At 57.6% G+C, this 18,498-nt stretch overlaps 1 protein-coding gene across 2 annotated transcripts; it reads left to right on the plus strand.

Moving 5' to 3' along the window:
- On the plus strand, positions 1-16,719 carry RND2 (Rho family GTPase 2). Of its 2 annotated transcripts, none has more exons than XM_062628842.1 (5): positions 1-103; positions 1,478-1,565; positions 12,690-12,799; positions 15,627-15,761; positions 16,470-16,719. In XM_062628842.1, the coding sequence occupies exons 1-5, from the start codon at positions 26-28 to the stop codon at positions 16,716-16,718; spliced, it is 660 nt and encodes a 219-aa protein (XP_062484826.1). In that variant the 5' UTR covers positions 1-25; the 3' UTR covers position 16,719. The 2 variants fall into 2 exon arrangements, with proteins under 2 accessions (XP_062484826.1, XP_062484825.1); XM_062628841.1 differs by lacking the exon at positions 1-103 and adding an exon at positions 1,180-1,373.
- The last annotated feature ends 1,779 nt before the right edge of the window (positions 16,720-18,498 follow it).

Genomic DNA, 18,498 nt, shown 5'->3' on the forward strand with positions numbered 1-18,498 from the left:
TAAGGCAAGGCTGGGAGGCACAGAGATGCGGCAGCAACACGCACGGAAGTCGGAATCGACTGACAATAGTTTCCTGGCCCATATAATGCAGGAGTCAGACTGGGTGAGCTACACTACCATGATCCCAGGGCAGCCTTAGCCCTCTGTCATGTCTGGTCTTGTCTTAGCTCTTGTCTGGTATGTGATGATAGGATGGATGTGGGGGGCCTGAGTTCTCGTTTGACCAGCTGGATGTGCTCAGGACACACCTCCAGCCCCGCCTGCACTTGGCCCCAAGACACGGGGCAGTTCCACGAAGTGCACACTGGCCCTGGTTGATGTGTCCCAGCAGAAAACAAAGCAGTGCTGGAAGACACAGGGTGCCTCCATGGCCCAGTGCCCTGCCCCGTGTCCGCGGGCGTTCCTCATCCCGGCTCCAGGCGCAGCACCAGTATTTATACATGAAAAGAGACTGTGATTTCCACAGAAACAAACTGCCCCCTCAGTCCATTAATAAACCCAGTTTTCACTGCCAAAACATTTCAGTTTCCGTTCCGTAAGACTTGCTTGGTTTTCTTTGTTTTCACTGCATTTTGTGACAGCTTGTTTCTGGCAAATGAAAGTTTGCTATTATGGTAAATCTCCCTGCAGCGTGGCCAGCAAAGCAGCAGCAGTAACTACAGGAGCCTTTGCTTTCTCAATGCTTCGACTTCCAATGGCTGGCTCTGATTTCCAGCCGCACTGCCGGGACCTGGGGGGATGGAAGGCACAAGGTGCTGCTCCCCGTGCACAGAGCCGTGAGGGGGGCCCCGGCTGGTGCAGCCTCCACACGGACCCTGCCAGCATCAGGGGAGAGCGGGACAAAATGCCGGCAGGTCCCGTTCCGCCGAGCCCCCTTCCTTGCGCAGTGCCACGGGGGGACGGGGCAGCTCCCGCGCAGGAACCGGAGCGATCGCGGCCCCTCGGTGTCCGCTGTGCCCGCGCCGGACCCTCCCGCAGCCGTCGGCAGCGCGGGGCCGGTGCGCGCAGCTCGGGGCCTCCGCGGTGCTGCGGGAGGTGCCGGACGCGGGGAGCCCCCTCGGGGCAGTGCCCGACCCCCGGCTCTGGCCCCTGCTCCGAGCCTGGGGGGGGGGGGCTTGGAGGGTGGAGAGCGGGGAGGGGGGGGGGAGGCGGCGCATCCCTGCCCAGCGCCGGCTCCGCTCCGCGCCTGGTTGGTGCTGCTGGGTCCGGGGGCGCGGCCAGGCCGGGGCCGTCCCGGTAAAGCGGCGGCGCGGGCGGCGCGGTCCCGCACCATGGAGGGGCACCTGGCGCGCTGCAAGATCGTGGTGGTGGGGGACACGCAGTGCGGCAAGACCGCGCTGCTGCACGTCTTCGCCAAGGACTGCTACCCCGAGGTGTGCGCGGCCGGGCGGGCGCGGCGGGGCCGGGCTCGGGCTCGGTTTGGCTCGGCTGGGCTCACCTCTGCTCACCTCTGCTCTCCCTCCGTCCCCCCCCCCAGAGCTACGTGCCCACCGTCTTCGAGAACTACACGGCCAGCTTCGAGATCGACAAGCAGCGCACCGAGCTCAACATGTGGGACACCTCAGGTGGGCCGGGGGATGCGCGGGGTGGTTGGTGGTGGTGGTGGTGATGCGGTGGGACCGGGACGGGGTCTTCCCCCTTCTTGAGCCTGCGAGCCCCCGCCTGGGGCCCGGGTAGCCCCCGCCGCAGCGCTGGGGAGGCTCCGGTGCCGCATCCGCGGCGGAGCGGCTCCATCCGTGTCCGCGCAAGGATGCACCGGGTGGGGGGCGAGGCGCAGCCCGAGGAGAGCCCTCGCCGTGGGGAGGAATGCGCTGCCCTTCACTGCCCTCTGCCGCGGAGCGCCTGTGGTTCCTCGCCGGGTTTTGGTCCGGTTTGGTTTTGCCTCTTCGCGTCCTGTTGTGATTCTGCATGAAGCCTTCGTCGCAGCAGCCTCAGCCCATCGGGACCCTTCCCAAAAACTTCGTGCTGCTTTGTATGGAGGGGCAAATTTAATCGAATCGCACAACGGTTTGGTTTGGAAGGGACCTTAAAGCTCATCGAGTTCCAACCCCGTGACACAGGCAGGGACCCCTTCCACTGGACCAGCTTGCTCCAAACCCCGTCCAGGGATGGGGCAAGGGAGTTGCAAACAAAGTGCTTGATGCAAAGCTAATAAAGATGCTGGCATCCAGCAAAGTTCACGTGCGCTTTTTGATTTGCCCCTGACAAGCTTTTTAGGCTGTCCTATACACATGGTGCAGCTGAATGTATGTGCATCAGAGACTTGCTGATGATCTTTCCCTGTAATTTCTGGAGTCCTTATGTCCTCTCAATGTCCAACAGCAATAGCAAATTAAAACGTGACCTAGGACTTTCTTGGCTCTTGTACTCAAATTCCTTGCTGTGATCTTACATCCATCAAATTACAGCTGTAGTATGCACACAGCTTTACCTGGAGTAGCGGCTTTACTGAGGCTTGGACCAGCTCTAACATCTAAAATGTGTTTGAGTCTGCTCTGGGCCTTCCTGACCCATGAGATCTTGCTTTTTGCTGCTTTTTATTCCCTGAAACGAAAAGAGGTCTTTTGCTTTGCCCACACGATGTGTGCTGGGATGCGAGCCACAAAGATGCTGGCTCTTAGGGCAGCTTTGGGTGCTGGGGCTGTGGATGAAGCGTTGGCTCCCAGCATTTGACTGGGAGCTGTGCCTGAAGTGCAGAGCGCTGGCTGCGACTTGGGAGTCGTTATGGTGCTGGGCTGGTGTCTGTGTGAAGTCCCACGGGAACAGCGAAGCCACCCTGGTCCCCCAGGGCCTGCCCGCAGAAGCTGGAGCTGCCCCAGTGGGGTGAGTGCTATCGGGGTGCATGGGATTGAGGGTGACCCCATTGGGGCCATGCCCCATGGCTGTGGGGGCTTCTGCAGCCTGCCAAAGGGGCTGCGAGGGGCATCTTTGTTAGGGTGGCTTTGCTCCAGGTGTCTACTTGGCATGATAAACTTCCCCGAGTGAGCGTGCCGAAGCGCGTGTGATGACTTGTCTGCTTTTCAGGAATTCTCCAGAATGCTTGGCTTTGATCTTACAAATGTCAAAGAAAAGGCTATGATAGAAAGTCTTGAAAGCTGTGTAGGAGTATCTGATACCTGCATCCGATGCTCTCACGAAAGTCAACAGAAGACGTAAGTTTGTCTAATATTTGTCCCTACAGCCAATATAAAATGGACTTTGATTTTCTCCCTTCTCCTCATGGAAAAGTGTAAGACCTTTTTAACAGCTTTGATGTAGTTTTCCAGATAAGTTCCCTTCTGTTGTAGTTTTGATTTGAAGTACGTAGGGGCCAGTTCTTCACTTGATGGTCACGCAAAGCAATGCACCCTCATAATCAACCTGGGGTTTTCAGCTGTAGTCTGGCAAGCTGCCCTTGATACCCTTTGGAGACACTTGTGAACAGGAGCTTTGGTAAAAGAACTTTGGCACAACAGCGAACCAGCTGAGCTGAGGAGCTCGTTGCCCTCCTCACGCAGGATGGCAGGCGCTGGGGTGAGCTTTCCCTTGTCCCTGTGCTACCTCCTGTCTGTTTTAAGCAGCTTTGCACCCAGGGGCTTCTTGTTCACGATAAATTCCATCCCAGCAAGAGCAGGAAGGGAGGTGCTGGGAAACTGCTCCCCCCTCTTGTCAAGATCACCCTGGTTTCACTGTTTAAACACTTGCCACCTCTTAGCTGGGTGACTGGAGCTGAGGGGCTCCTCCAGCAACCAGGCCAGGGCAGAGGAGCTGGCTATGAGTTAATTCATTTCAGTTCCTCCTGCCCCATGGTTGTGGAGGCGGTTGGAGGCTCTGGAAGCTGTGCAGGGTGAGCTGAGCATCGTCCAGCAGCAGTGCTGGGGCAAGGACAGGCTGCCTGGAAAACTCCCTTCCTTGGGACCAAGCGTGGCCGTGGCCTGCCTGGAGTCCTGCTGCTGATCCCTGTACAAACAGGAATGCTGTCTGCTCCCTGGGGCTGATAGAGGTGCGTTGGAAAATGCACCTTTCAGGCTGAATGTGCCCCTCCTAAGTGGCAAATGCAGGCTCTGACATTAGCAGCAGTAAATCTGGTTAGAGAAATGCTGCCATAGGGTGGACAGAAGCGATGGAGAACTGAAAGGCTCCCAAATGGCTCTGTTTTCCTTGAAAAGCCATACAGGATGGATAGGGTTTTTGCTCCAAGCCTTACAGGGGACGCGGTGCTTTGCTGCTCCTCCTGCTCTGGTAAATTCTTTCTTTGTTGCCTGTTGGCCAAATGCGCTCAGTGCAGAAGCCGCACGGTGCCGGGATCTTGTGGCAGGGTGAAACTCCTGTTTGACAGCATGCCTGGTGGCTTGGGAGTGCTGCTCCCAAAGGGCTGGGTGCCTCCCAGACCCGCAGTGCTGGTCCCAGCCCTGTCAGGAAGGGCTTTCATCCTGGCGGCCAGGTGGAGGGAGGATGGATGGGTTTGATCACCAGCGATGCTTTACAAGGAGTAGGCGAGTTTCATTTCTCTGCTTCAGAGGTGTAAAAGGGAGAGCAGTTACCAGCAGGTGTGCCCTGGGCGGGTAGGTTTTCACCATGCAGTGCCTGCGTTCCCTGTGGGATCGGGGGGTGCCTGCGGGTCTGTCCTGCTGTGGTCGGAGCAGAGCTGCTGCGGTGCTCAGCCAGCATCCAGTGCTCCTGAGCTCTCTCCTTCCCAGGGACCAGCTCTTCCCAGGGGGACTCAGGCATTGCCCATGGATGCGCTGCCACAGCTCCAGGCCTTGCTGGGGAGCGATGGGCACGGCCAGGGTGCTCCAGCACCAGAGCTGGCAGGTCTGGGGCTTTGCCCTCTACCTGGGTGGGGGTTTGGTTTGTTTCCAGTAATGATGGGGACGAAGCTGCTCTCTGCATGGCAGCCTGGGCTCAGTTCTGTGCTTTTGGTTCATGGCCCTATGTGCCCAGAGGCTCTTGTCCACCTCCTGTGTCCTCAAAGTGCAGGCAGGCAGGGCAGTGATGGGACCTGAGGCCATGTAGCTGCTTCGCTGATGCAGATCCTGATGCAGGGTAGAGCTGCCCGGTTCTGGTAGGGGCATCTGTGCCAGTGGCTCAGGGGGAAACGGACACCAGGCCTGGCCGTTGTGCCTTGCACACTATCACCGTTGCCTTGGAAAGCTGCTGGAGGGGCCGTTCCTGTCCTTTTGTGGACCAGCAGGATGCACTGCTGCCAAGAGCCACAGCGTCTACCCCAGCCTGTGCCGCTGCAGACAGCAGTGCCCATGGGTTCAGCAGCGCTGCCTTGCTCCCCCCCGTGCTGCAGCTCACAACAGGGGACTTGCACGGCTGCCAGGCCTTTGCCAGAGCTTCTGTCTCTCGAGCAGATGTGCTTTCAAGTCAAGAATAACACAGCGAGTCGCAAATCCCCCTCCACCTCCCTCTTTGCCTGTACTCAGCAAACAATCTGCCTTCGTAGGGCCCGTGTGGGAACCTCCAGACTGTGATAACAGATCCTTCTTTAGGGGAACTACCCAGGAATGTTGATTAGATTAGAGCTGAAAGGGGCTGAGTTTAGCAACGGCATCTCCATGGATGCTGGGGCTGTGCCTGGATTCCCAGCGCGGGGCTGGGGGATTGCCATGGCTGCCTCTTCCAGTGTGCAAGAGCGAGTTCTCTCTTGGGGAAGAGTTCAATGGCACTTGCACTCTGAGGCAGAGAAAACATGCGGAGCTGCCCTTTCCATACCAAAATAGCTCCTCCCATGCTCCGGGTTGAGGCTGGGAGCCCGAAACCGGCGGCGTTGTGTTCTGCCTCAGCACAAGTACGTAGTTAAACCTAAAAATACGTGCAGCCGGGTCACGTTCTCAGGCGGGTCAGTAACCAGGCTCAAAGAGCTGCAGCAGAGGCAATGCTCGTGCTGGAGTGGGTGGAGGATGTGCCTGAGAATCCAGGACGGGACAGTCCCTGGGCAGGGAGTGGGGCTCAGGCGGAGGCTGCTGCATCCTCCTTTCTCCCTTACGGATGCGGGAGGCTCAGCCTCCGTGGGGTGTCGTGGGAGAGGCTGAGGAGCGGGGCCATAGTGCCAACTTGGAGGCAGGAATGGGCTGACTTGGGTTGGGGTTGGCCCCCGGCTCTGATGCAGCCCCTTTCCCGCAGCACAGAGCTGATCCGTGTTCTCCCATGCGCAAGGGCAGCACTGCTGTGCTCTCCCTATTCCTTCTGTCAGCCTGGCTGCCCTGTGGCTCCTGGGGCTGCTTTAACGCTGATTTACTGCATGTTTAGGGTAAGTGGAAGCTTCTTATCGAGGCGGTCGCGCACACAGAGACCTGCAGAAACTCCCTGGAGCAGCGCAGTCACACCCTGGCCTCTGCTTGTGCTGACTTGCCTTTCCAATCGCCTTCACCCCGTGTTGTGCCAGGGATGCTGCTCCTGCCCCACCAAGCTGTGCCAGTGTGCTTTGGGATGCACTGGACGGGAGAGCTGTGAAGGACCGGGCAGCATCCCCCCGGTGCCATGGGCGCTGAGGACAGGGGCACAGCTTTCATCTTGCCCCACATCCTGCAGATTGCATCTCCTCCGGATTAAACTTCAGGAGCGCACAGGCCCAGCCTTTGCTGCGGGGAGAAGCCTTATCTGGTAGCTGAGCAGGCAGGGAGGGGTCTGCTGCTTACGCACAGCAGACCTGGAACATGCAACCTTGCATAAAGATAATTGTGTTTGTGCAGCCCTCGGATGCGTTCCCCAGAGCCAAAGCTGTGCTCTGGGAATCGGCTGCCACTCCTCGGGCTGGCTGTACCCAGAGAAAGGGTGACAGGCAGGTTGTGGCAATGATAAGAGGGCCAGGAAGGGGCTTCTGGCTCCCGTTAGTCTCCCTTGCCCGCTGTCGCAGGCATGGCTTCCAGCATGCGTGTGTGAAGCCTGGGTGAGCTGCTCAGGCTGCCTGTGCAGCCCCAGAGATGGCAGCGGGGACTTCCTCAAGGAGCTTCCAGAGCTTCCTCCCGTTGCCAGAGCGAGGTTTGCATCTGAGCAAGCTCCTCTGAACCTGAAGGTAGAAGAGGGGAGACTGAGCTGAGCTCTTAGGCAGAAGCTCTTCCCTGGGAGGGTGCTGAGGCGCTGGCACAGGGTGCCCAGAGAAGCTGTGGCTGCCCCATCCCTGGCAGTGCTCAAGGCCAGGTTGGGCACAGGGGCTTGGAGCAAGCTGCTCCAGTGGAAGGGGTCCCTGCCCGTGGCAGCGGTTGGAGCTGGAGGAGCTTTAAGCTCCCTTCCAGCCCAAACCGGTCTGGGATTCTATGAACCTGTGTGAGATAGGGCACAGGATCCGGATGAGGCAGAAGGACCCTGTGCCTGCCTGGGCTGGGGATTCCTCTGCCAGTGAATCCAGCAGAACAGCCTCCTCCTGAGTGACAGGTTTCCAGTAATAAGCTCTGGAGAGGGGCCTGGGAATGCCGTGCTAATACCGTTCCCTTCATCCTGGTCATGTCCATCCTGCATCCGTGCCAGCTGGGCTGTTTGGGAGCGTACTCATTTTCATATACGCACTGTAGGAACTGGGAGCAGAGGTTGCTTGTCCAAGGTGAGGAGCAGTTGTTTCACTCATGCATTTCCTAGGCAATTGCCTGCTCCATGGCATGGAGCAACGTCCTCCTTCCCTACACTTGAGGGGTTTGCAGGGATGCTGGGCAAGAGAAATGCCATGGTCCAGCCGTGAGAGACGCTTCTACACATCCCAGGGCCAATGGCTGTGCCTGCACCAGGGGTAGCTGCAGTTCCCTCTGCTGCTCCCTCCCTCCCTCCAGCTTTGCTGGATGCCTTGGTTTTGGACTCGGTACAACCAGAGCCTGTCACTGCCAGTGTCTCTGTCACCGGTGCTTTGGTGTTTTAATTCCTGTCTCTGCCACTTGTCCCTCTTCCAAGCTGGCCTCTAATGAGCACTATCCGTGTCACAAATGTGTTTTATACCAGTGGGATCTGCTTTTTCCTCCCCTTCTGGCCAATAATCAGCGGGGGTATTGGGGATCTTTAATCTGCCTCTGAGCCCCGGCTGAGCTGGGACCTGCAGGGTGCTCAGCAGTATTGCAGCAGATCATCAATCTTTAGACAAAGAAACCTTCTGGTTTGCTTTCCCAAGAGAGGGTCTGGTTTCACACCGAGGGTAAAGCCGGGCTCTGGACACGGGGTGCTTCAGATCTTTGTCTCCCTGATGTGCATCTATTGCAGTGTGGAAGGCTGCAGTGGCTTGTGGCTTGGCCTCCTGTTTGTAGGGCCCATCAGCACTGATGACGCAGGGAATGAGGAGGGCATTTGCATACCCTGCTCTGCCATGTGCCAGGCATGCAGAGCCATTCTCTTTCAAGCCTTGCCTTCTGCCTTTCTAAAGGCAACTAAAGCATTCAGGCAGGGCCCTGTATCCGCAGCGCTGCCCGTGCCTGTGTGCCGTGGGGAGCTGCTTGTCCACTTGGGTGAAGGGAAATGCCTTTCATAGTCTGTCCCAGGAAGATAAAGGGACCGGGCATGACCTTTGGGGCTGTTTAACTCTGATCTCCAGTGTTCCCTGGGGCTGAATTCCTCCTCTCCCTCTGCTGTAGACTCTGCCATTGTTTCCCTGCACCCATTTCCCCTGTTCTAGCAGTGGGAAGTGTTTTCGGATGACTCTGTGCCCTCTGGTTGCAGCCGCAGAGGAAGCGGGAGCTCTGGAGCATCCTGGATGGCCCGGATGGCAGCTGAGATTCCTGCGGGCTCTCCATGGGGACCGGCCCCACTGTGCTGCACTGCCTGCACTGGGGAGCCCTGGAGCTCAGCTCCTCACTGGGGCCGGGTGAAGGATGGGGGCACCCACCAGAAGCTGCAGCCCCATCCCGGAGCAGCCGCGTGGGCTGTTCCTGCCCTGGGAATTGCGCAGAGGTCTCCTTTTCCATCTTAATGGTGTGATATAAATGAAATATGTTATTAACACCTTCATCATCATCTGCCGTGGCAGAGGAACGAGTAACGGTGTTCATTGCCACCTCATGTAATATTACCCGGGTCTGGAGCACTCAGGTGTGGAAAGAGTGCAGTGATTGAATGTGAGCATCCTCCTCACACATCAGAGCTCTGCTGCAGCTGCCCAGCGTGGGGAGGTGGGAAGGGGGCTCCGAGCTGTGCCTCTGCATGCAGGGCCTTTGCTGCTAGTAAGCAGTTGCTCAGATGAATTTCTCTTACGACTGAAAAGCTGTGAATTGAGCTCCAGAAAGCCCTGCGTCACCTCAGGAGACCCTGAGCATGTGTGCTGGTGCTGAGCAGCTCCCAAGGACCTGAGCCCTGCCTGGGAAGCACTGGAGGGCCATATGGCTGGTGAAGCTCAGTGAAGGGTGATTTGGCCCCATGGAAGTGGAGGAGGTAGTCTTGTGTCTGATGCTGGCTGAGAGGTTGTGCAGGCTTCTTGCCATGCACGGGGAGAGGATACCAAGGGAGCTGCACCTTGGCAGAGGACAAAGACCTGGCTGAGCTGGCAATGGGATTTGCCTAGCAAAGAAGACATCCCATGTAGCCTCTGAAGCCACTGCTCCCGGCATTGCTGCACAGGGGGGTAACCTGGAGCAATCTGGGCTTGTTGATGCAGCACCCCATAAAGCTGGGATGTATTTCTGCTTCGCTCTGTGAAGGATGCTCTTGGCTGTCCCCGCAGAAAGCAGCATGTGCCCCAGCATCGCTGGCTCTATGGGGAGCGTTCACAGCGAGCCCTGCAAGGCAAGTGCAATGCTGAAAAACGTAGGGCTTGGCAGTGCTCGTCTCTGTTCCAAGCCAGAGCTGGCTGGGGCTGCAGGAGCCCCTCACGGAGCAGAGCATGGCTCTGCATGCGTATTCGCTTTCCTGGTTTGCAATATGCTATTGTTGGAAGGAGGGTGCCCATGGGAGGAGGCTCATTATCTCTGAGGACAGCTAATAGGGAACAAATGCAGATTAACGCTGTGCTGGTAGAGATGAAACAGCTCCTTTCAGTCCCCTGCCCGTGAGTGGCATCTCTGAGTGGCAGTGCCAGGCATTGAGGAGCTGCCAGCTGACGGGAAAGAGGAGCTGCTCCTGCTGCACCCGCCCTGGCTTTCAGACTACAACTGCGTGGGTTTGTGTTTAAGCTGGGGTTTGGTTGCTCCAATCTGATCACAAACAGATGCTCCTAGGGTCTGCTTCTCGCAAACCCGGGTGCCAAGTGGGAGGGTGACTCATGCAGGGGAGGAAGGTTGGCTCTCGGCTTCCTGTGTATTCGGAAGTGCCTCTGCGGGGTCTTGCTTGGAGGATCTGAGAGGTGTCAAGTGCTCAGAAGCAACAGAACTGCAGACCTGGAGCTGAGGGCACTGGGGCCTTTGGAGGCTTCTGTGTTTTGGGGTGGCTCTGTTTTTAGCTGTTGTTCTCAATGGAAAAGTAACAGATGCAAAACCTGCAGGAATAATCTCCCCAAAGGAATTTCCCGATTCAGTAAAGACCCAGAAGCATCAAATCCCAGGTCGGATGCTGGCACCATTGCTGGCACCGGGGTGGGGATGGCAGGGTGGCTCTGCAGGGCGGCAGAGGGCTCTGTGCCGAGGAGCTGGCTGGCTGCTGAGGGAGCAGCAGGTTGCTATGATACAGTTTGCTGTGGCAATGTCTGCGCTCAATGGAGCCAGCACCACCTCTACAAAAGGAGCATTCCTGGGCTGGGAGGGGGCAGATTTATCTGCAGTGTTTATGTAAAGCCGAGGAGCTGCAGGGAGAGGATGTGTGTGGGAATGCTTTCCTGCAGCGTGCGCTGGGGCCCCTGTCTGCCGGCAGATCCCCTTATGTGCGCTGGGGAGAGATAAAGGGCTCGGCAAATCCAAGCGCATCAGATCAGCGCTGGATCTCGCATCCCGTCCGGTAAAGGCGCCCCAGGCAGGAGGCTGAGAGCTCGGTTCAGAGCCCTGCCAAGCTGGGTGCTGCCTGCAGGGCAGCTGGGTCACCTTGCTCTGCTGCAGCAGGGTGCGAGGCAGCAGCTCCCCGGTGCCAGCTCTGCTCGTCACGCTCGGGAGCAGCTTGAGCCTGAAGCGGGGTCAGAGATCGCTGGGCCTGGGGATGCGGGGGTCACCTCGCTGGGTACCAGCCCGCATCCCCTGTCCTCGGAGCCAGGCAGGGCGCCGCAGGGCCTGGCTGCTTTCCATGCAGGGAACGTGACTTTCCCTCTAGGAAGACGGCTGCGAGCTGCAGAGGTCAGGGTCTGCTCCTTCTGTGCTGCATCCCAGCTGCTGCTCTTCCCGGTGACTTTGCAGGGGCAGAGACCCACGCTGTGGCTTCTCATATGGGAGCAGGGATGTGCCGGGTGCCTTTGCTCCTGGGCGCTGGCGGCAGTGTGGTGTCTGGAGATACCGGTAGCTGGTTTTGCTGTGGATCCAAACGCTCTGGAGCTGGGCAGGGCTTGGGGAGACACAAAGCAGCCCTCAGCCTGCCCTGTGCGGCTCTGCTCCCCTCTGCAGAGGTATCTGGGGTGTTTGCAGGGCACGTGGCATGCTTTGCTGTGCTGGATGCAGTTGTGAGCCCCTGTGCAGACAAGAGCCAGGGTGGGAGCTCCCACGGAGGACCAGCGCTCCCATGCTTATCCCAGGCAGATTCCTGGGGTACATCAGCCACCATCATCCGTATTTCCTCAAGGAGCCCCCTGACACCTCGCCTGGGTGCTCCACCTCTTCCCAGGGTGGGAAAGGGCATCCCAAGGGGCCGTGGCAGGAAGTGCGTCCGGTTTCCTTGGCCTTGGGGTGGGCGATCCTTTGGGAGGAGCAGAGCCAACAAGGACTCTGGTGTCTCTGCTTCCCCTCGGCAGAAACAAACATCTGCTTCTCATCCCTCCAGGAAGCTGAAGCCCATTGTAAAGCCCAATACAAACCCAAAGCAATGAGCCGATTGCTCCGTTGCTGTCGACGGAGGCATCTGCAGTTGCACACTTCAAACAGCATCACGGTGGGGCAATGACCTGAATGCCTGGAATGGTCCTTGAAGGTGTGCGTGGGGCAGAAGCTGGGCAGGATTCAGGCTGGGCTTTCTGCCTGCTCACGGAGAAATCCTGCAGAATACAGAGTCATCCCCTCCCATTTACAGCTTGCTCACCCAAACCTGGCACATCTTTTATGGACCAGAAAGAATCTGTTACCAGCACAAATCCAGAGTACAAGGCAGTTCTTTTTATACTTGCCTTCAATTCTCACCATCCGTGTGAGCAAGCTCTCGTGTATAAAGATAGCTAGAGAGGATAAAAAATAGCACAGCGTTCCCTGTCTTCTCTCAGCTGCACTTTTCCACCATCAGTAGTGCAGTAACTGCATGACAATAGGATCTTTATGTACAATAGCAGTGGTGGAGAGGCGCGTGCTGCTCTCCAGCCTTGCAGCCCTTCCAAGCTCTGGCATCTCAGCATGCTCTGGCATCACAACTCCATCGCTTCTTCCTTGCCAGATGTTTGTTAGGGTGGGAGAGAGATGCAAACCTTGCCTTTATTTCCACTCTGCAAAGGGATAAATGCGAGAGCCCAAACCCTCTGACTTCCACACCTAAACGAAGGGACCACGTCCTCTGCAGAACCAAACAGCGCCTAACGAAGGCTCAACATCCTCTGGCTCTTGGCAGAGCAGTTTGCACCCTATGGCAGTGTCTGCAGTGCCTGGCAGGGGGCTGAGGGTCCCAGCCTGCCCCTTCAGGCAGCAGCATCAGTGGGGGGGGATGTTCTGCTCACCGGCTGCTCCTCTCCTCAGGCTCAGCATACTACGATAACGTCCGTCCCTTGGCCTACCCAGACTCGGATGCTGTGCTCATCTGCTTTGACATCAGCCGCCCGGAGACCCTCGACAGCGTGCTCAAGAAGGTGAGTGCCCGGCGTGCTTCTGCCTGCTGAGATGGGTCCTCTGCAGCAGCACCAGTCCTGCTTCCTGGGACCGCCACCAGGGCTAAAAGCCTTGGCTGGGGTTAAGGTCCTGGGGTGAGGGTGGTTGTGCTCAGATGAAGATGGTTGTGCTGGGGTGAGGGTGGTTGTGCTGGGGTGAGGGTGGTTGTGCTCGGGTGAGGGTGGTTGTGCTGGGGTGAGGGTGGTTGTGCTCGGATGAGGATGACTGTGCTCAGATGAGGGTGGTTGTGCTCAGGTGAGGATGGTTGTGCTCGGATGAGGATGCTGCTGCTGATCCCTCCATGGTCTGTGCAGGAAGCCGATATTTCCATATGAAAGGAGCCCAGTGAATGGGAGCTTGCAGCATGGAGAGGGGGAGATCCGTGTGTACGCATACCTACAAATGTGTGGACAGAGAAGTGTAGGGCATTTGTTCTGCTTTTCATGAAGACCTTGGAAGCTGTTGTGCATCCCTTTTTAGCGTAACCACCAATGGGTATGCTCTGGGTCGCTTGCAGCAGTTGAGAAGTGGCCTCTGGTGCCATTTCCATGCAAGCAGAGAGCTCAGCTTTTCGGCTGTCCCCTCAGCTCAGCGTCTGCGCAGTAAGGAAGGCATCAGTCACTTCCCTATAGCTTGACAACAGGAAGGGTTCAGAGCTGTGGCACTGAATCTCAGCTGTGAATGAATAAAACGAGGTGGCACAGTGCCACTGGGCTGGCTGGCCCATGGGGCCCTGAGCATCGTCTGCCCTCGCAGAGCTCAGTGGCCATGCTCTGCGGTGGCATGAAGGTTAGCCCCTTCCAGGGCAGCAGATACCTCCAGGCAGCGGGTCCCAGAGAGCCCCACTGCCCCCCGGCCGCTCGCATCCCTTGGTCTGTCTGTACCCTGCTTCCTCCCATGGAACGCAGGGAGCCGTGGTTTCGGTGAGCTCCCGGCAGAGCTGCAGAGCGCTCGCTGGCGCTGTCTCCTTTGCCAGGGGGGAGTTTTGTCTGGCATCTCGTTTGTGAGGCTCTCTGAGACACCGAGGCGTGACAAGCACCACAGAGCAGGGATGCTGAGGCTGTTCGGGCTGCTGGGCTGGGCGGCCGCTGTCCGAACCAGTCCCATTGTGCCCACTGCCCCCTTCGGCCTCTCCACGGCTTGCCAGACGTTGTGCTGGAGCAAGTGCCTCTTATTCAGTCACTGGGAAGTGGGTCTGTGTCTCCCAAGTGTCCTGGGGAGGGGACAAAGACCCCTCAGATAACTCTGTCAATGGCTCAGTGTTCGTTCCTGAGCTGGGGTGCTGAGCGTGCTGGGTGGAAGGAGGCGTTTCGTGTGGACTGAAAGAATTCACAGCTCAGCTTGGCAGTCAGCAGAATAATAATGCAAGCAAATCCCTTGTACCTTAATGAGATGCGAACCCATCAAGAATTAGCCGGGGTTGGGGTTTATTTAGGTCTTTCTTCACGCTCTTCATTGGAGTCCGCGTTGCTCAGTGCGTGGTCTTCCCCGTGCGGATGCTTTGGGTGCTGTTAGGCAATGTCTTTTTGATACGGTGACTTAAAGTAAAACCTAATTGACAGGGGATTTCTTCAGTGCCTCTGAGTTGTTTCCTTTGGTGCAGCCTATGAAGGCGAGGAGAATTCCTAAGACACCATGAAGTTGGAATGGGTTTTAGCTTTTGGTATCAGGCGAAGAAGGAAAATAACGCTCCCTATGCAAGCCTTAGGCAGAAACACTAATTCAGCGGAGGAAATCTTTATTCTTCTTGCTGCCCTTGTGATGCCCGGGCTGCCTGTGCAGCGTGCACACTTGGAGGGAAGGAGAAGGCAAACAAGCAGCTCTTCTCTGCACACAAAGCAGGTTTCTGTGGGGTGGTGCCCTCCTCACAGGGCTCCATAGCGCAGCAAATCTTTGGCTCCCTCAAGAGTCAATCATGCGAGCGGAGGGTGGCATCTCTCCCCATAGACAGGGAGCCTGGATCATCACAGAGAGCCCTGACCTCTGCCTGCTGAGAACAGACCCCGTAGCTCAGTCCCTTTGGGAGTTTCCATCCTTCAGGGACATGAGGGTGCTTGAGTTCCTGCTCCGAAAGAACCGCATCCTCCTCTTCTTGCGGCCGTCTTGGCTCTTGACGCCCGAAGCTGTGCTGCCCATGTGCTGGGGGGGTGTGTGAGTCCCGGTGGATGGAGCGGGGGATTTGGGTTCATGGTGAAGACACTTGAGCCCATCTCCTGGTGTTTTGCAGTTGCTTTGGTCTGATATTGGTTGGATGAAACTTGGGTCCTTCTTGGCACTGCCTCTCCCCACCAGCTCAGGGACGCTGGGCTGTGGGCTTGGTTTTCTTTCCCCTTCTAATTGCCTAGGGCATGTGCTTAACCATCAGTCAGTGCAGCAGGGAACTGCTGTTTCCAAGTGACATCTTTAGCCAGGGCTAACCTCCATTTATCATCTGCCTCCTCCTTTAGAAACACTACATAAGGAAGCAGGGTGTTGACAGGCTCATGGGGTCTGCCCTGGGGGAGGTCATAGGTGATGGCTTGATTTACTGCTGCGGCCACTTAGCTGCAAATTGGGCATTAAGTTTTGGAGCTCTGAAAGGAGCCATTGGTGCGAAGGAAGTGAACGTTTGATGTGGCCTTCTCCTGCCATTGCTTCAATTCTCCATCTCCCTGGCTGTGGTTATGCCCCGAATATTGTAATGTCTTTAACACGTGGCTCCACATAACAAGCAGATGGTGGGTGTGCTGAGCAAAGAGCTCCCCGTGACCGTGTGCTCTTCAAGCATCTCACCCCTGAGCGCCTTCTCCCCCTTGTCCCCCCCTGCAGTGGCAAGGGGAGACTCAGGAGTTCTGCCCCAATGCAAAGATCGTGCTGGTGGGCTGCAAGCTGGACATGCGGACGGACCTGAACACGCTGCGGGAGCTCTCCAAGCAGCGCCTCATCCCTGTCACACACGAGCAGGTACGTTCAGCGCCCGCCCCGCTCGCACTGGGCTGCAGGACCTACTGGATAGGGAAGCTCAGCAGCAGATGACCCCCGTGCCCGGGTCTTGGTCTGAAGCTGGTTTACACTGGCTCGTGGGCGCTGAGCTGCTCATGCTTACAGCACTTGTCCCCAGCTCTGGCAGCTGTTGACCTATTCCTGGTGCTCTGCACAACAGCCTCCTTGTTAGGAGCTGCATCCCTTGGATGCGGTGGAGATGCCTGATTCGACAAGTTGGACTGGCTAAAGGGGAGCGTTGTGCTCCTGCAGCTCCTTCAGCTCCGAGTGACTGCTGCTGGGGAGCCCTGCTGGGGATGGGGAAACCAGAACCGGGCGGGCTGGGATGTGCTGTGGCTCTCAGTGGACCCAGCAGTGTCTAGGGGCTGGCTGCAGCCCCAGTACTGGGTGCGCCTTGGGTTGCTCTGTGCCTGGCTCCACACTGAGCACAGCAGCTCCCAGGTACCTGCCCCAGTAAGCAGGGTTCTCCAGGACCCTGCTGCAGGGCTGGCCCTGCCTTGGTGACAGGCGCTTGGGGACACTGCTGGGGAGCCCACCCTCACATCTGGTGCTCTCACAGCCCTTTAGCGAGGCGATGAGGGCGCTCTGACGGGGCTGCCCCTGCCGTGAAAGGATGCTCTTGCGGAGCGCCGCCGTCCTAACCCGTTCCCTCTTCCCTCCGGAGCGCAGGGCAGCGCGCTGGCGCGGCAGATCGGGGCCGTGGCTTATGCGGAGTGCTCCTCCAAGGTGTCCGAGAACAGCGTGCGGGATGTGTTCCACGTGACCACGCTGGCCTCCGTCAACAGGGTGCACAAGAACTTGAAGCGCAGCAACTCGAAGCGGGGACTGAAGCGGGCGTCACAGATGCCCGGCAGGACGGACTTACTGAGCGACACGGAGATGAGGAAAGAGCGCGCCAAGAGCTGCTCCATCATGTGAACCCCGGCTGTAAATAGCGTCTGTGTGCTGTCCGTTTTGTACAGGGACTGCCGGAGGCGAGGCTGCGTGGCCAGCCTGCCTTTCCAAAGCCTTTCTCTCAAGTCCCTAGGGCTGAGCAAAGGTCCCAGCTGCAAACAGGGGGGGGACACAAGTTGCCCCTCACCATGGAGACTTGTGGGTTGGCTGCTGTTGCGTGGATTGCTTGGGGTGAAGGAGCCACTTGGCAGAGGAGTATTCAGGTGCTGGGTGAAAGGGAGTGATCCTGTGTGTGTGTGTGTGTGTGCCACCCCTCCTGTTCCCATGGCCCAGCCTCTGTGCCTGTGTGCAGCGTGGGGCTGTGCGGGACCTGGGCTGGAGGGTGGGAGATGGGTGGTGGTGCCAGCAGCAGCGTGCAATCAGAAGGTGTTCTTCCAACCTTCCTTCAGAAGAGAAATGATGTTTGAGGTGGTGCTGCCTTGAGCTAGGCTGGACAGCAAATCCCCATGGAAGGTGCAGGTCTGGGCCGGAGCTGGGAGGGATGGGATGTCCTGGGAAGGAACCTTAACCCAACAAGAGACCGCAGTAGCCCACCTCCTGCTGTAGGTAGGTGGCTCTTTTCATGCTATTTTAGGTACTTGAGCTCCATCTGAAATGCAGCAGAGTGGATCTGGCTCCAGGGGAGAGGTCTCTCCCAGTAGCTGCATCCCGTGAACTGTGGTTCCCTTTCAGCAAGCAAATGCCGCTCGGGAGCTGGTGTCCCTGCTGCTGACAGCCTGCTCACTCATCAGCCTGCTCCTGCCCCGCTTCTGAGGCAGCAGACTGCAGTAACCATCCATATCCTGCTCTCCACCCATTCCCAGCTGCAGCTTGTGTTGCATGGTGCTGTGTTTGTCTGGTCCAGGTAACCGAAAGGATTACACGCCTATCTGCACCCTGTCCCCACTGTGGCTGTGGGAGGGAAGGTGCTCGTTCCCCTCCTGCCTGCTGGAAGCCTCCTCCCACAGCTCCCATCGCTTCTGCTGCTGTCCTCTCTAAATGCCTTTGACTACAGTGTTCGCCTTGACTTCACGTCACGTAGACACTTTAAGGAATAAAGAATCTGCTCCATTGCCAGGTCCAGCTGTGTCAGTGGGTTCAGAAAGCAAATAAACCTGGTTGGAAAATGCACAGCTCTTGACTCTGTTCATTTGTCATAGCCAGAACCAGGCATCCTCTCATGATCAGGCATCCTCTCACGATGTCTTGCTGCCCAACTGCTACTTGTGGCCTAATGCATCTCTCTAGCTCTTGAAATACACTCACACACCTGAAAGAAGAGCAGAGGACTTGCTGTATATATTCATTTGGAGGCTGAAGCACCTGCCTTGAATAACCTTCCTCCATCCTGAATCCTCAGATGCTGTGGAGCCTTTGCAGGTTGTCTGTGCCTGCCTTAGGGGGATGATTGCAGCTTTCACACTGCAGCTTGTCTTTTCACAGCCACCGAGAAATGCAGAGAACGAAGGATGCTGGTGCTCCTTCAAACCTAGCAGCAAGCACTCAGTTCTCTGCTGCTTCCATCTATGGTGCACCTGGTGCCTAATATGCCTCTAGGTTGGAGGTATCAGGCAGGAGGAACGTGGAGCTGTGCAGGAGGGCCTCAAGCATCCCCATCTTCAGTTCAGGGAGCTGTTTGTGCCGTGCTGGATGCTGCGCTGGTGCGGGCACACACAGCACACTGGCACACTGTGCTGTCGAGGCCAGAGGAAACACACAGTGTGTGTGGATCAAGCCCCACAGCTCAGAGGCAGTGGGCTGCATG

The sequence above is a fragment of the Pezoporus occidentalis genome, unplaced genomic scaffold, assembly GCF_034315485.1.
Source record: "Pezoporus occidentalis ecotype Australia unplaced genomic scaffold, CSIRO_AGI_Poc_V1 ctg324, whole genome shotgun sequence".
NCBI classification, from domain to species: domain Eukaryota; kingdom Metazoa; phylum Chordata; class Aves; order Psittaciformes; family Psittacidae; genus Pezoporus; species Pezoporus occidentalis.

Bases quoted from the DNA above. Each gene is read 5' to 3' on its own strand.
- RND2 (XM_062628841.1), top strand. From the start codon at position 1,272: ATGGAGGGGCACCTGGCGCGCTGCAAGATCGTGGTGGTGGGGGACACG. The intron at 1,374-1,477 runs GTGTGCGCGGCC...CCCCCCCCCCAG, and splicing joins CCAAGGACTGCTACCCCGAG to AGCTACGTGCCCACCGTCTT. The intron at 15,762-16,469 runs GTACGTTCAGCG...TCCGGAGCGCAG, and splicing joins TCCCTGTCACACACGAGCAG to GGCAGCGCGCTGGCGCGGCA.